This window comes from Leuciscus leuciscus, assembly GCF_965113295.1.
Source record: "Leuciscus leuciscus genome assembly, chromosome: 22".
Classification (NCBI taxonomy): domain Eukaryota; kingdom Metazoa; phylum Chordata; class Actinopteri; order Cypriniformes; family Leuciscidae; genus Leuciscus; species Leuciscus leuciscus.
The window spans coordinates 37,105,936-37,124,178 of record NC_138746.1 but is presented as its reverse complement, the minus strand read 5'-3'; the positions used below and the strand labels follow the sequence as shown (position 1 = coordinate 37,124,178).

At 40.4% G+C, this 18,243-nt stretch overlaps 1 protein-coding gene across 2 annotated transcripts in view; it reads right to left on the bottom strand.

The window, feature by feature from the left end:
• Positions 1-362: 362 nt before the first annotated feature.
• Positions 363-18,243, bottom strand: part of cfap36 (cilia and flagella associated protein 36) — a 33,555-nt gene continuing 15,674 nt past the window's right edge. For both annotated transcript variants that reach the window (XM_082153235.1, XM_082153236.1), the window contains exons 6-10: positions 17,367-17,523; positions 15,693-15,756; positions 15,487-15,599; positions 9,082-9,219; positions 363-748 (exon numbers count right to left, since the gene is read on the bottom strand). In XM_082153235.1, the coding sequence (XP_082009361.1) occupies positions 665-748; positions 9,082-9,219; positions 15,487-15,599; positions 15,693-15,756; positions 17,367-17,523 (556 nt within the window). In that variant the 3' untranslated portion in view covers positions 363-664. The remainder of the gene's footprint in view (positions 749-9,081; positions 9,220-15,486; positions 15,600-15,692; positions 15,757-17,366; positions 17,524-18,243) is intronic.

Genomic DNA, 18,243 nt, shown 5'->3' with positions numbered 1-18,243 from the left:
GACGCAGGACAGGTTCAGTGCTTGAAGGAAGAAGATCGAGCAGACCCGTTCTGTGACGCTTCGCCTGACCCGAGATGTGCAGATGTGTGCAAGAACAGAACATTTGAGCTGCACATACTGAAGAAATCAATGGCCTGGAAAAGTGAACATTGTTACAGATAAAACTGTGAGAGAGTTCATATAAAGATGGCCTGAGAGACCATGCAAAAAAAGATATATAATATAATTTGGCCTGATGTAAACATGTTTCAGTCTCTAAATTGCATTATAATGCCTGTAGGTTTTGTGTAAAACTAGAGAAACAAACTCCAATAGCAGAATATGTGCTTCATTGGGAATAATAAATGAATAAAAAGAACCTGTTTCTCTCTAAAAATGATACTTTATTGGGTAAGTTCATAAAACATCTGTCCACAGATTGTGAAATAACAGTAAAATATGAGCATATTGTTCCCATAATGCATAACAATATTTCAGTAAGTAAAGATTTAAACATCATGTTGCAGAAACAGATATTAATAAACTGATCATGCCGGGAGATTCGAGCAAGCGTCTGATGAAGGGTTCATATGTGAGGTCACATCTAATGTGACACAGGTACATACAAAAATATAAATGAAACCATATACAAAAGTGATCCGTGATGTGATGTGATGTCCGAGCTTTACTTCTTGATGACTTCCTCTTTGAGTTTCTCTGCCAGGTGTTTGCGCTTCTGCAATCTCTTCTTCTCCTCAACAGAGATCTCCTGGAACATGGAAGAGAAGAGGGAAAAACGATCATTTGAACAGGAGGAACATCTAAAACCAGCAGTGAAATTACATCCAGACATCTGGCATACATGTTAATGTCTTAAAAAAAACTGAAATGGAAATCATAAATAATTCAAGAAATCTGAAATTATTAAGGAATCAGCGTTTTAGAAAAAACATTCACCCATTAGGCCTAAACTGGCCCTAAACTGGCCGTAAACTGGCCTAAACTGGCTGTAAACTGGCCTAAACTGGCCGTAAACTGGCTGTAAACTGGCCTAAACTGGCCGTAAACTGGCCTAAACTCCACTCTCTGAGAGGGAAACAGAAGACAGTCTCAGCATCAGGAGAAACTGCTTTATTGTGTCATGTCCACATCACAGAATGTGAAGTTATGAAGTATAATAACACATGGATGACATCAGTCTTTATGAGAAGATGCTTCAGATACACATGCTTCAGGAAGAATATCTCGGGAAAGAATATGAGCACATTTCAATCAATTTTCACGTGATTTAATGATTTAAAAGATGCACTTTCACTGGTTCTTTTTGTTTTTATAATAAAATAATATATTAAAAATCTATAATAGATAATAAACTAAGCAGATACAGGTCTTTGAATAAAGAAATAATGATAGCACCAAATAATACTTACAAAACCATTGCATATCTTTGTAATAAAGGGGTGTGATACTGACAAAAACAATGTCTATATTTATAAGACTTTAATAAATGCATGGACCAGCTTTTGTGTTTAATCAATAAATTCCAGGATCAGAATTGCAGAGAAACACAGAAGCAGCGTTTAGATGCATTTACACAGAGTGTGTTTGGGAAATGTCCCGCTCTTCCCATAACCACCAGTTTAACACACTACTAACTCACTCAACCAGGCCCCGCCCCTTTATCCTGCGTATGAATTATTCTAATGAGGAATATTGTGACGTGTTCCCAGAAGAAACTCAAGACTACAATGGAGGCGTTTCAGGAGTTCAGGAACACTGACACTGAGATAGAGAAGAACTGTAGCTTCTTCATGATCAAACATCAACATTACACACTAAACACAGATGGACAAGTAAAGAAGAAGAATAGATACTGTGAAGGATTTTTTTTAAATCATAACTAACATTTCTTTTTCTTGCAGGATTGACAACTATATGCTTCTGAAACCTAAAATGTCCCTAAACACTTCGGCCAAAGTCAGTGTGTCTAAATCATGTCTGAATATAACAAAAGGGGAAATCAGAGTTTGATTATACATATGAAGAACATCACATTGTAGAAAAATTATGTAATACATCATGTCACCTTTGCCATGCTCCTATTCTATAAAAACTGTTGTACTCTTTTTGCTGGTGGGATTCTCTCTGAGATCCTCCGGCCGTGATTACAGCACATTCAGAGGCGTCGTCTGGAGTCGGTTTAATGGTTAGGGGAACACTAGACATCTCAATCCCTAGTGATAGTGTTAAAAAAGGAATGAGCCGTCTTCTGACTCAGTGTGAGACTCTTACGGCTGATTTATACTTCTACGCCGGAGCCTCTACGCTGTAGGAAACACGTTGGTTTTCATTTATACTTCTGCGTCGTTGTCCGCGATGACGCACAATTACACTTGCAGAGGGAGCATGTGAAACCCGAGGGAGGGGTCCTAGCAGACCAATCACAGCGCTTGCGTCCGCGTAGAGTTGACGCGTTCTAACATTTTTGGAGAGGTGCACGTCAGGGTACGCAGAAGGGTACGCGCGCTACACACAGCCTACGGCGGAGCTACGGCGTGAGTTCGACGCAGAAGTATAAATTGGGCTTTAGGCTGGTTCAGTTCTTAGGTTCAGAGTGGACTGAGTGGGAGTGACCTGAGGACATGGGCGGCACTAGGGAGGGGCTAGCAGGAGCTTCAGCACCCCCAAGAAGACCAAAGCACCCCGATAGCACCCCCAACAATCAATTATACTCAGGCTGTATTCTATGGAAGCCCTGAACCGCATTTTGGAGAAGAAAAAAAGAAAACGTATCTTGTTATTTCAAGATATTAAGTCGTTATTTCGACATCATAACTCGTTATTTCGACATAATAAGGGGACACTCTAATGTTAAGCCACATTAAGCGTTCTTATAATGGTTTTCAATGGGAGGAAAATGCTTAACGTGTAATTAAACGTTGTGTTCATATTCTAGACTCATCTGATTTTTTTATACATAGCATAGCCTACTTTGTTATGATTTTAGTATCATAATGATTAATAAATGCACGCACAATTATCCGTGAATTTGATTTGAACAAATGCCTTTCAACTTGTGTGTGCAAAATTCAGAAGTTAATGAATGTGCAGCACTTTGTACAGATAGAGAGTCTGTAGGCCTACTATACTGTTGTAGCCATTAAATAAGCACATTTAGTTTCATATTTATTATATAAATAATATTATAATGTTCTTTTTTTCCATCTATGTTGATTATGAAAAGTGAACAGCACGAGTAAGATAGGATGCGCAATCGAGAGACATGGAGCGGGTCAGACATGATTTTGACCACTTCATTAAGTTTTGTTTTGTAGAAAACCTTTCTTTAAAGTGAATTTCGTTTTGTATTAATTGTATCTTAATTTTAATACATTTTTCATCAACCAATTGCCTGGATTTAAAGGGTTAGTTCACCCAAAAATGAAAATTATGTCATTAATGACTCACCCTCATGTCGTTCCAAGCCCGTAAGACCTCCGTTCATCTTCGGAACACAGTTTAAGATATTTTAGATTTAGTCCGAGAGCTTTCTGTCCCTCCATTGAAAATGTATGTACATTATACTGTCCATGTCCAGAAAGCTAATAAAGACATCATCAAAGTAGTTCATGTGACTACAGTGGCTCAATCTTAAGTTTATAAAGCGACGAGAATACTTTTTGTGCGCAAAAAACAACAAAAATAACGACTTTATTCCACTATTCATTTCCTTCTCTCTGGGCCTCGAGTTTTTTTACGTAGTATAAATGCGTAGCGCATCTGTGTTGTACGTCACACGTAGGCTCACTATTGGCCGACGCTGGTCATGTGTGTGATGCGTGTGTACAACACAGAAGCGCTACGCAGTTATACTACGTGAACTCACTTGAGGCCCAGAGAGAAGGGAATGAATGAGGGCACGCACCCTAAAACTTGAAAGCCTCCATTTACAGAACAACACACACATTATGTGGAAGGAAATCCAGTCTATCACAAACTACAATAGAAGCACTAACATCACCGAGATCAGAGACGCCAGCCTGCCGGACTGCCTTAACTACTTTTACTGCAGATTCGACAGGATGAATTCGGACACATCCTCCAGACTCCCCCATAGTGCTGAGGACATCGCTCTACAGGTGACACACACACAGGTGCTGAAGGCTCTGAAGCAGGCTAACCCCCGCAAGACTGTGGGACCTGACGGAGTGTCGCCCAGAGTCCTGTGCTGAACAACTAGCAGGTGTGTATACATACATTTTCAACCAGTCCCTGTCACAAGCGGTAGTTCCACGTCTGTTCAAGTCCTGTTTTGTGATACCAGTTCCTAAGAAACCTGACGCTTCAACCCTAAATGACTTTAGGCCTGTGGCCCTAACACCAGTTGCCATCAAGTGCCTAGAAAAGTTGGTTCTGACACATATAAATTCTTTCATCCCAGACACTGCAGATCCATTTCAGTTTGCCTACCGTCCAAACAGATCAGTGGACGATGCAGTAGCCTTTGTTTTACACCACACACTTCTACATCTGGACTATAACAGAACATATGTCAGGATGCTGTTTCTAGACTATAGCTCCGCCTTTAATACCATCCGCCCTGCAAAACTCATTGTAAAGTTAATAGACCTCTGATTGCCGGCCACTAGCTGCAATTGGATTTTAGACTTTCTTCTAAACAGACTGCAGGTGGTAAAGATGGGAGGGATAATATCAGGAAATCTCACAGTCAGCACAGGCACTCCCCAAGGCTGTTGCCTCAGCCCTAAGCGCTTTACATTATACACACATGACTGCGTCTCCACTCAGGATAGCTCACTCGTCATTAAATATGCAGATGACACGATCATCTTGGGCCTTATTAAGGGGAGATGAGACAGGGTATAGGGAACTGGTCAATGACATCATGGTCTATGGAGAGGAAAATGACCTGTTCCTCAATGTAGACAAGACCAGAGAGCTCGTTATAGACTTTAGGAAGAAAAGCCCTCCTCTGCAGCCACTCACCATCAAGGGCACTGTGGTGGGCCAACAGCCACAAATTCCTGGGCCTGCATTTGACATCTAATTTGAGCTGGACTACAAACACTGTCACCACAGTGAAGAAAGCTCAAAAACGACTGTATTTGATCAGGCTTTTGAAGAAGGCTGGGCTTGGGATGTGCCCTCTTACTCATGCCTACAGAGGACTTGTAGAGACTGTCTTGACATATGGCATTACCGTGTGGTTTGGAAATGCAACACAGGCAGAGAAGAAGTCTCTCCAAAGAGTCATAAAGACTGCAGAGAGAATCATTGGGACAAACCTCACACCCATGACCAAACTGTACACAGAGCGCTGTAAGAAGAAAGCTCAGTCCATACTTGGTGACATTCATCACCCAGCTCACTCACTTTTGAAGGCCAGACACAAAACCTACAGCCTGAGACATATAAGAGCGGACAGTATCATCACACATAAAACTCGCTTCTATAACAGCTTTTATTCAGCAGTGGTGAGACTAATGGCTAACTCATATAAATAGGGTATATATGGTATATATGGCTAGCAAGCACTGGTGCACTGTGTTTATTTATTAATTAATTAATTAATTAATATATATATATATTTTTTTTTACTCTAAGGGTGATGCAGTACAATTCCTATGTATGTGTACAATTCTTTTTGTGCTCTGCAAATGGCAAATAAAACTTTGAAACTTAAGATTGAGCCACTGTAGTCACATGAACTACTTTGATGATGTCTTTATTAGCTTTCTGGACATGGAGAGTATAACGTACATACATTTTCAATGGAGGGACAGAAAGCTCTCGGACTAAATCTAAAATATCTTAAACTGTGTTCCGAAGATGAACGGAGGTCTTACGGGCTTGGAACGACATGAGGGTGAGTCATTAATGACATAATTTTCATTTTTGGGTGAACTAACCCTTTAATAAATAAGAAGCAAATATAGCAGACAATATAATCATGGAGGCGCCGGCGCGGTCACTTGCATTGCACGTTAACTGGAGCGCATCTCATCCTAACTTAACGAAACTCAGTGTATGCCTCACGGACATGAGAAATACATCAAATACACAAAGCTTGAAATGTCTTTAAACGAAATAATTCAAAACGAAAAGAAATAGGCTACTCTCTGATTATGTAATCCATTCTGTGCATTTCTCTCTATAGGCACGTTCACTACGGAGATGGCGATCGTCAACTTCATCTTTGCAGCACTGACACAGAAAACACTCGTTTATTAATAAAAATCAATGCATGCGTCACCGGATTTACAAATGCACTTCTTGCTTGTTGCACGCACACATATGTCGAAATAATGAAATATTATGTTGAAATAACATTATTATTAATAATAAATCTTTTAGAATATTTGATTGAATGCTGAATGTTGCGCTTGTTCAATTTAATCAAATTAAAACTTTAATTGTGATCATTAAAATAACTGAATATTAAATATTAGTGGCCAAGTTTTCCTCATTTATTAATAGTATATACTTACATATACATATATACATATATATCAGAGTTTCCGCTAGAAAAAAATGGTGCCGGTCAAAGTGACCGGCAGAGATTTCGTTTTCCGGACATTTTGATGATATGCCGGTCAAATATTGCCTCTTAATTAGTCAAGTTGAGGAAAACTGGAGGCAGGCTATGTAACTTAAAAAAATGACATAATCAGGCCGTATAGAATGCAACATGTTTATTAGCCTAACTTTCAAATAGACGGAAAAAAAACATGAACGTCCGATTGGCGTCAATCAACGCCAATTGTTTTTACTATGGTTTCACATTCATAGTTTAACAAACCAATCCCCCTTCCCCACATAAAATATCTGAATATCTCGCGGTGTAAATAGCCGCATTTCCATTACAGATTTGCGCAAATGTTTTGCGCTATTATCTAAACATCGATAAAAAACTATTGCGAAATGACGGCGTTTCCATTAACCGATGTTATATGCGACTAAACGTCCTTTTTTCTCTCACGATAAGTCATTTAAAAAATCACGGCAACAGACGTTGGTTTATATAATATCACAGCCACCGCATTAGACATTATTATTATGATTAATGGAAGGAGACGTGGCGTGTTATCCAAGCATTAATGGCAGGGAAAGACCCTTGTACTGCGAACGACACATAAGGAGTTTCTGGGTGTTTCGCCCTCATTTCTGCTCCGAGGTTTTGATTGTGGCATTTATTTGAGATTTAGAATCCAGTATTCCTATAGGCTAATTATTGTTTCTTTTATGAATCTTTTATGAACAACGGTTGTTGTCTTTTTAAAACGCAAAGTTGAACACCAAAATTTTAATTTGAACTGGCTACACAAACTGCTGCGCAAAAAAAGTAAATACCGACGCATTTTCTGATTTTTGTTTATGACTTTTTGCCCCTTTATTAAACATTTAAAATATTCACAAATTAATATGAAAAACATGTCGATTTTACTGGTTTTCAAAGGCCAGATTAGAACCTGGAATTGATGTTTTTCCCGCAGTGCTGAATGACAAGAGCCATTAATATTATGAATAAACTATTGTTTTCTAAGTGTCGGCTAAAATCACATCTCCATCTCCGCTGTTAAGCAGATGCACTGTTAGAGAGAAATGCACCTTTCATATGGATTGCATAATCAGAAGGTATTAGCTTTCGATTCGAATTTGTTCGTTTTAAAGTGGACATTTCAAGCTTTAGTCATAGGCTATATTTTGTTTCAGTTCTCGCGCTCCAGTTTATGGAGATCATGAAAGTGCGTCTGATTGTTTTATTTTATTTTACAAAAGCACAACGTTTTCTTGTTATTGTGAGTTTACACAAATAAAAGTAGTTGAGAATAATGTATTATTATTTTCTGTATGACCAGAAATGATAGAGTATTTTAAGTTGTTTCCACTGTTAATAGGAAAATGCAAGTGGTCACGCCCGCGCCTCCGTGCCATGCAGTGCGCGCTCCACACTCAGCTTTGTTCCTTTTTTGCATAAAAGCGTCTTCTAAATATAGCTTATTAAATGTTATAATATAATAAAATAATATACAATTATTATTATTTGCGTAGCTATACATGGATCTCAAACACACCGCGTCTTCTAAGTCAGGTGACTGTAAATGCGCAAAAACTGTTTCCATTGCAGTTTTGCGAAATATTCCTTTTTCGAATTGCCTGAAAAACCTCCTCATGCGAGCATAAAAACGCTCTTGCGATAAACGGGAGTTTTTGCGAAATTAACGTGTTTCCATTGTGCGTATTTTTAATTCGCAATTTCAATTTGCGCAATTTGAAGGGTAGCCTAATGGAAACGCGGCTAGTGTCTCTCCACAACTTGCAATGCGCATAAGCCGAGTAACCTTGTTCTCCGCAAGGCGACTTCGCTGCTTCGTCTTGATCCGATTCTGCTTTTTCTCCGGTGGTGGTGGAGCTGTCTGGACATCTGAGGCTTCAGGCGTTCCTGATTCACCATCGTCCGTCGCGTCTGGCCTCTGAAAAAAGCTTTTACGGCTAGTCTGCCTGGGCCTGGCCATATTTGAAACGTCTCACTCATTCGTTCGTTGTTTAGGTCTATATTACAGCCGTTTTAGGCGTGCGCTTTATTTGAAATGCAGCATGCGATGTTGTTTAATAACTTTCAAACGGTAGAGCCTGTTCCTTTATAACATAGCCAAAGGTTGGTGTATTTTTGTTTTATACATTTTAGGCTTATTCTCAAATTCAGATTGTGTTAGGGGGGCGGGATTATTAGGTAATTTTAATCGGACAATTTGACCGGAGAGATTTAAATTTGTCGGACATTTCTTTTTTTTTTTCGGCCAATGTCCGGCAATGACCGGACAACGGAAACCCTGATATATATATATTGCCTATAATTGCGCAGCTCCTCCTGTCAATGATCTAGGACCCCCTCTGCACATGCCTTAAAAATTCTCTGGCGCCGCCCCTGCCTGAGGATAATATCGTGGGTGTCTGGGAAACCCGGTCTGACTGAAGTCAGGTGCGTAGGGGAGCTTCTACCACAGTGCTGTTTAAGGTAAGTGTGACTCTGCTGGTGTGAGATGAGTGACGGAGATGAGTGTGTGTGTGTGTGAGCACCTGTGCGGAGGCTTTGGGCTCCGGGGCCGCAGGAGGAGTGTCAGCGGGACTCTTCAGGGTCTGATCTCTCTTACGGGCCTGGAGTTTGTCTCTCTGCTGCTTCAGATACTCCGAGCGCTGCTGTAACGCCTCCTCATCCTACACACAGACACACACACACACACACACACTTAAGACCAGATGTGATCCCATAAGATTCCAGCAACATGCAGTGTTTCTGTCCACACCAGGTGTGACGCAAAATAAAAAATCACTGCGTGTCAGAAGAGCGTGTGCAAACGCTCATAGAATAGGATTGTTTGTTCACAATTTAAATGTTCTTGTTTAGTTTATTTTCAAGATCTGAGGTGATATAACTCACATTAGCTGCTTTTAACATTAAAGGGGGTGGTATAATGCCCTTTTCACAAGATGTATAATAAGTCTCTGATGTTCCCAGAGTGTGTGTGTGAAGTTTTAGCTCTAAATACCCCACAGATATTTTAATATAGCATGTTAAAATGTTCACTTTCTGAGGGTGAGCAAAATCGCACCGTTTTTTGTGTGTGTCCCTTTAAATGCAAATGAGCTCCTGCTCCTGGCACTGAGGACGGGGCTTCAAGAGCTTGTGTGTGTGTGTGTGTGTGTGTGTGTGTGTGTGACACGGCAGGGCTAACCCTAACCCTAACCCTGTGTTAGCAGCTCCGATTATCTCACACACACACACACACACACACACACACACACACACACACACACACACACACCACTGAACATTTAATAAACTTTTAGCCCTTTATGTTCAAACCGGAGTTGGAAAAAGATGGAGAGACTCAAGAAGAAGTGACAACATGTAGAATTCAACAGGACATTTCTGAATGGCTAGTTGATGACTTTATGAAGCTGATGTGGAGCTAACTATCTTCTAGTCCAGGGGTTCCCAAACTTTTCCATGACAAGGCCCCCCAAATACCACTAGGTTCTGGCCAAGGCCCCCCTTTTGCAGGATTGTGTTATTGAACCCATCGACAATACTATGGCAAATGTAGAAATAAATAAATAAAACATCTAGGTGAACATCAGATTATGTGATGGTGTTTGATACCAGCCAATCAGAAAGATTATAGAGATGAATCGATTACAATTTTCAAGGCCAATTCCGATTTGTCATTGAGTTCGACCTGCCGATACAGATTTTAGCCGATTCTGATTTCATTTTTTCTAACCACTTTACAGCACACACAAATATTTATTTTCTATATATATATATATATATTTTTTTAATAAAAACAAGTTTAAATGGGTAAATTTTCTATAAATATTTTTGAGTCTTCATTTTCTTTTCTGACATAGCCTACTCCAGTTCTTTTTAAAACACACTATACATGCAAATTATGTGCATTTTTGGTACTTTTTGTGTGAAATCATATTTATTTTGTCCATCAAAAGTGTGCTTTCACTTTAATTGAGCGTGAGCAGCGCAGCAAAAATAGACTCGGCGCCGAAACCCTCCACTTCACTACTGCTCACGACACGCGACGCTCCTGCTTGACGCTCACGCGCTGCTCCTGCTCGCGATGTGAACGCACTCAATGAACATGCACGCCGAAAAAAATTTGCGCTGCTCACGCGCCGCTCGCGGTCTGAAACGGCCGTAATTCACAAGGTTTCCTACATGTGCGTTCTGTGTGCACGTGTGCCGTGATGTTGCGTGATGTTAATCATGCGGCATCCGAGTGCCTTTGAATCGGCATAATGTCAGACTGAAAATCACGTGAAAATCGGCCAATTCTGGTCACCAGCCGATCAATCAGTTCATCTCTAAAAGATTAGCATTAAAAGTATAATGTTCAGATAGGCTTTGCAACAAATTATTAGAATGTTATTTCATAACAATACTCATATTAACAAATTTTTTAAAACTTTTTTTTAACTCTTTTTTTCCGCTTTTTTTCCCAACTTGCTGCGGCCCCCTTGGCGCCCCCTGGCGGCCCCCAGTTTGAAAACCACTGTTCTAGTCATTGATTAGCATATTCTGTCAAGATAGTCTATAAATCTTGTTCCCGTGGGAAGGGTTTATGTACATTTTAAGGTTAGTGACGTCATTGTAGTCCTTAAAAAGTGATTTGAGCTGGCGTCTGGTTAGGAGTTAAGGCCTCATTATGCTTCTGCGTCAACTCCACGGCGTAGCTACGCCGTCACTCCAACGGCGTCGTGACCGTTTTATGGTTCTGCGTCGGGTTGCGTTGCATTTCACCGCCAGAACGCTAGGAGGGTGGTGTGGTTCGCGAATCTCTTTCCTAGTTTGTTTTGGTTCCATGCGCCGGTTCCGCTTTTTCATTTCCGACAATGGCGAGCGAAAGAGAGAGTGTTGTTGCAGCTGGAGCTAATCAACGTTGAACAACAAATGATTTTTTCTCCAGTCTTCAGTGTCACATGATCCTTCACAAATCATTCTAATATGATGAGTCGATGCTCAAAAAATATTCATTTTTCACTGCTTGTCTAAAAGCCTGCGCTGACCAACTGGCCCCAGTCTTCACGCAGATCTTCAACAGATCATTGGAGCAGTGTGAAGTTCCCTGCTGCTTCAAACGCTCCACTATCATTCCGGTTCCCAAAAAACCTAAAATCACTGGACTTAATGACTACAGACCTGTCGCTCTCACGTCTGTGGTCATGAAGTCGTTTGAAAGACTGGTGTTGGCCTATCTGAAGGACATCACTGGACCCCTTCTGGATCCCTTTCAGTTTGCTTACAGAGCAAACAGGTCTGTGGATGATGCAGTCAACATGGGACTGCACTATATCCTGCAACATCTTGACAGACCTGGGACTTATGCACGGATCTTATTTGTGGACTTCAGTTCGGCCTTCAATACCATCATCCCTTATCTTCTCACAGCCAAACTGACTCAGCTCTCCATGCCATCCTCAATCTGTCAGTGGATCTCCAGCTTCCTGACGGACCGGCAGCAGCGAGTGAGACTGGGGAAGCTCACATCCAGGACCCTCACCATCAGCACTGGCGCCCCCCAAGGGTGCGTTCTCTCCCCACTGCTCTTCTCCCTGTACACTAATGACTGCACTTCTAAAGACCCCTCTGTCAAGCTCCTGAAATTTGCAGACGACACCACCGTCATCGGTCTCATCCAAAATGGTGACGAGTCTGCTTACAGACTGGGGGTTGAACAGCTGGCTGTCTGGTGCAGCTATAACAACCTTGAGCTGAACACGCTCAAAACAGTGGAGATGATTGTGGATTTCAGGAGAAAATCCCCAGCACTCCCCCCTCTCACCATCATGAACAGCACTGTGGAAGCAGTGGAGTCATTCAGGTTCCTGGGCTCTACCATCTCTCAGGACCTGAAGTGGGCAAATCACATTGACTCCATTGTGAAAAAGGCCCAGCAGAGACTGTACTTCCTTCGCCAGCTGAAGAAGTTCAATCTGCCACAGGAGCTGCTGATCCAGTTCTACTCAGCCGTCATTGAGTCTGTTTTAAGCACTTCCATCACTGTCTGGTTTGGTTCAGCTACCAAATCGGACATCAGGAGACTACAACGGACAGTCCGGACAGCAGAGAGGATTATTGGTGCCCCCCTGCCAGCCCTCCAGGACCTGTACTCTTCCAGAGTGAGGAAGAGAGCAGGTAAAATCATCACAGACTCCACTCACCCTGGACACCCCCTGTTTGAACTGTTACCGTCAGGACGGCGACACAGATCACTGGCCACAAGAACATCCAGGCACAGGAACAGTTTCTTTCCACAGGCCATTTCCCTTCTGAACACTTAACATGCCCCCCAAGGCATATGCCTGTAAGTGCAATACTCCCACTGTCTAGTGCAATATTCTCTAACTCAGGTGATATTTATATTTATATTATTCATGCTACTCAAAATACTGTAAATATGTTCATAATCTGTAAATGTTTATTCAGACTAAACCCAACTGTGACCCCTTTTTTTTACTTTTTATACTATTTTATTTTATTTTATTTTTTTATATATTTTATTCTTAGAATTTGTATTACTATGTTTCTTGTTGTATTTGTATATGTATATGTGCACTGGAAGCTTCAGTACCAAGAAAAATTCCTTGTGGGTGCAAGCACACTTGGCAATAAAGCTCTTTCTGATTCTGATTCTTCTGATTCTGATTACTATTTTCAATGTTGAAAACAGTTGTGTACAATTTTTTTTTTTCAAAATTCTTTGATGAATAGGAAGTTCAAAAGAACAGAATTTTTTTTAAATAGAATATTTTCTAACATTATAAATGTCTTTACTGTAACTTTTGATCAGTTTAACTCATCCTTCATGAATAAAAGTATTGATTTAATTTATTTCTTTCCCCCCTAAATAAAATTAAAATTCTTATTGTCCCCAAACTTTTGAAGGGTAGTGTTTAATGTTACAAAAGCTTTCAGTTTCAGATAAATGCTGTTCTTTTGAACTTTCTATTCATCATAGCATCATGAAATAGAAATGTAAATAACTGTTTTCAACATTGATAATAATAATAAATGTTTCTTGAGCATCAAATCATCATATTAGAGTGATTTCTGAAGGATCATGTGACATTGAAGACTGGAGTAATGATGCTGAAAATTCAGCTTTGATCACAGGAATAAATTACACTTTAAAATATATTAAAATAGAAAATTGTCATTTTAAATTGTCATAAAATATGTTTTGTTTTATTGTTTTTTATATACTAAACACAGCCTTGGTGAGCAGAAGAGACTTCTTTTAAAAACATTGAAAATCTTACCGATCTAAAACTTTTGACCAGTAGTGTATAACACAATAAAAAATAAATAAAACAAACAGTTTATCACCCATATACATATGCATATATTTTTGTGGGCTTTATACAAGAATTGAGCAGTATAAAAATGTTTAGAGGGTATGTAGTGAACTTTTATAATTATTGCCACACATTTCTATACAATGAGTATATTATATTCCAAGACATTTCACTTTATTAATTATAGAAATACTTTTAGATACTTTACCTTGTATGTATCTGATGTGTGGTTTCCAGCTTAAAGGGATACTCCACTTTAAAATGAAAATTCTGTCATCATATTCTCACCCTCATGTTGTTTCAAACCTGTATGAATTTCTTTCTTCTTCTGAACAGAAAGGAAGATATTTAGAAGAATATCAGTAACCAGACAGTTTCTGGTCTCATTGACTTCCATATTATATTTTTTCCTACTATGGAAGTCAATGGGACCCAAACACTGTCTGGTTACTGACATTCTTCTAAATATCTTCCTTTCTGTTCAGCAGAAGAAAGAAATTCATACAGGTTTGAAACAACATGAGGGTGAGTATATGATGACAGAATTTTCACTTTAAAGTGGAGTATCCCTACTATTTCTAATGCAACACCATCAATACTTAATAATATTTCTGCGTTTTCTTTATAATTACCAAACATCATTACCTTCGTTTTATTTAAATTCAAAGATAATTTATTAATATCCATCCATATTTTTAGTTTTACTAATTCTTTATTTACTGTCTTTATAAGTGTATTATAATTATCAGTATGAGGGTGCAAATGTTCAGTCTCATACAACATCTTGTGAACACTTGAGGCTTTAAAGGTAACCATGAACATTGTATTGTAAATAAACAAACTTTTTTTCAAAACAAAACGTTGATTTATTAATGTGCAATGAGTAATAAAAGTGCCAAGAACAAAGGGCAAAGGTTTAAGTACAATAAAAAAATATATATAAGAGTAATAGGCACAAGAAATATAAATATAAAACACAATATAAGTTAACTGTAATATAAAACATTATCTAAGAAAATGAACTATTTACAAATATTTATAAAAGTGCACTGAATCAGTGTGTGAACACCCCAGACTTTTTGCGGTGACGAACAAATTTGTCACGCAGGTTTTTCCACCGCTTCATGCAGTCGGTGACGTCCAAGCCAACATTTTGGGCAATCTCTTTCCATGAGTTGTTTGCCATCTGGCAGTCTTTGTAGTGCGCTGAAGAGGAATTGTACAGGTGGTCATACTTTCGTACTTCCTCGATCAAACGTTCCTCAACTTGATCCATCGTTGAAACAGTGCAGCGGTCCAGATGGTCACTTTAAAAATGGCGGTATAGCGGGAGGGGGAAACCGGAAAAGCTACACTCCGGAAATGATGTATAATCTGACCAATCACAGCCCCTGCGGTCTACGTCACCGCGACGCGTAGTTACAATTTTTTGGAGGTGCACGTCGAGCTACGGCGGAGGGGTCGCGTCGAGGTTCGCGTCGAGGCAGAGGGGTCCGCGGGGGTACGCCGCCAATTCGACGCAGAAGCATAAAACAGGCTTTAGGAGTGTGTGTGTGTGTGTGTGTGTGTGTGTGTGTGTGTGTGTGTGTGTGTGTGTGTGTGTGTGTGTCTCACCGCGAGCGGTCTGCAGTCTCTCTGTGTGTCGGTGTCTCTCAGTCTCTCTGGACTCGTGTGTTCGGCTGAACCCTTGAGCGGTGCCCTCACAGCGGGAAGAGCTTCACCTTTACCTGTGCAAACACACACAACACTGATCCTCACACACACTAACCTCACGTGATTGGCTGCTGTGAGAGCGAGGGCTGATGGGAACACACACTCACATGACGCTGAACCCTCAGACTGCTTTATCTTCAGCTCTGGAGCTTCGGTCACGCTGCCGTTGGTCTGTGGACAGTGAGAACGAGTGTAAGGCCCTGTCTGAGGTCTGATTCTCCTGTGGTTCAAGGGTAACTCAGCATCATTCACTCACACAAAAAAGAAGAAAAAAACATGCTTTTCATCTCATAATTATGACGTTGTGTGTCAATTTCAACTTTTCATCTCATAATTATGACTTTGTACACCTGATGTACTCATAACATCATAAGAAGAATGGTATCTACGCTAATGTTTGTCCTGTTTATTCCAAGGTTTACTCTAATCAGCCGGATCTGGGCCGCATCCAGATCAGATGGAGGACCCGCACCTAGACATGACCACATTGCATGATGTAGTCAGCCGGGTCCGGGCCATATCCAGATACGTGGGTGCCTGGTTGCTGAAAGTACACCCGTACAGCTCGACGTGATCGAGATATAGCTAATGCTATATGCTACTCAGTGTCGTCGCAAGGGCTGCGCTAAAGTGACAGCTGACTTGATGATGTAAAGCCAATAGAGATCAATAGAGCCAATAAAAGTTTTTGCCCTTCGAAATACTATAATAGCTAAAGGACATAGCAGCTAGCCCATGTGTGTCGCAATGCTGTATTATTCTGCTAGTTAAAAATGTATTATGCACTTATATTATATACTTATAATAACTTAGAATATTGCTCTGAGCGTGTGTGTGACAGTGATTCATCAGCATACATGTCAGTCAGCGCGGCATCGCACTTCAAGTTCATAGTGAGGTTTATTCAGTCCATTTTAAATTCTGATTCTGGCCGCCTCTCAAATGGGTCAAACCATAGATATGACCTCAGAAGTTCAAGTAAACGTGCTAGAAATCCACACTCATTCAAGGATGTGCATTTAGTGCAGGGATTGGACAGAGAGAGCACTGACACCTGCAGGATTTCTCTACGCACACAAGGGTTTTGCATATAGTCTGTTATATGACATGACATGCTTGTAATTAAAATATATATTATGCCTTATTGCTTAATAACAATTAACAATGTTGCAAAACATACTTAAAAATACAATTTGTTTCACTTTAACTATATAAATAATCAGGATACAAATAAAACATTATTACATGAATTTGATTGATTACATTAAGAATCGCGAGACCAGCTTTAGATCAGGCATATTACTGGGGTCCTAAACTGGGACTCAACACTTCACCACAACGCCAGAGATGCCAAGTTCAGCGGCGGGAGTTAGCTGAGGTGACGTGACGCTAGCAGACAGCAGACAAACGGCTAGTAGTGACATCAGCGGCAATCCACCTGTCACTCAAGTGGCCACGCCCTTAATTATGCAGAAGTTTAAGGCTTAATATAATTTAAACGTATGAGTTATGAAAAAATGCACCCCCTCACACTCGTCATGAAGGGCAACATTAGCTATATAGACCAAATCCACTTTTAGTACCAGACTGTAAACATGTGTTTCTGCTGTAAAGTTGAGCATTTTAACATGCGGGATTATGGGATTGACTCTCTAGTGGCCAGTGGATGAACTGCAGTTTAAGTCTCTTCAGGGTTGGCTTCACGAGAGAGACTGGAAGGTTGCCGCTCGGGTGAAACGCATGACATGACTGACATCAGAGTGACAGTGATCGGCACGTACTGTGTTGGTCTGCCGTGTCCCAGAATCCCCGGCGGCCTGAGTCTCACAGGAGTTTCCCAGAGGAGCGTCTGATAGACTGCTGGATGTGGAGGCCTGATCCTCTCGCTCCTGCCTCCCGAGATCCATCATCTCCAGGTCATACTCCTCCTTCGACCTCCTGCGGGAACAATACTTCGTAACAGTATTCCTGTACGTGTGTGACCAGGACGAGTCAGTAACCGCCTCCGTGTTGGCACTGGCAGGAAAGCTAACCAAAGGAAAGACTCTCACTGTATGACTATATTCAGTTCAAAACAAAAGATGATCATCCCAGATGCTCTTTTACATATAATAAAGTGAATGGTCATCATCCCGGTCCTTCCCTCTCTCTCTCACTTCACTTCCTGTCCAACATAAACTCAGGCAAATCTAAAGGCAAAAACGACAAACCAAAAACTAAATCTTAAAACAAAGGTGAATGAAGCCGTCAAGCTCCAAAAATATCATGCTTTATTTCAGTAACATTTTTGTCATTTATGTATTTTAATCTAATTTCCTCATTCATTTTAATAGTATTTATTTTTCTTCAGTTTTACTGTAACTCCGGCACATTTCTGGTCACTTTCTGTCCCGTTCGAATGCTTTTTCAGCGACTGGAACAGTCAGACGTCTGCATGTTCATATTGAAGTCTCTTTTGATTTTTATTCACACTTTACTCTTATAATCACTCAGTCTCAGTGGCAGGAGATGAGTCCAGGTCACGTGAGGCTCCAGATCCAGGTTTCTGTGAGCTAACCCTGATCTCTTAATGGCATTCATTAAGGTCCGCATCTTAATTATCAGAAGCAGAGTCTCTGGGCGTTTGGAGCGGCTGGGACAGAAACACTGCAGGATAAG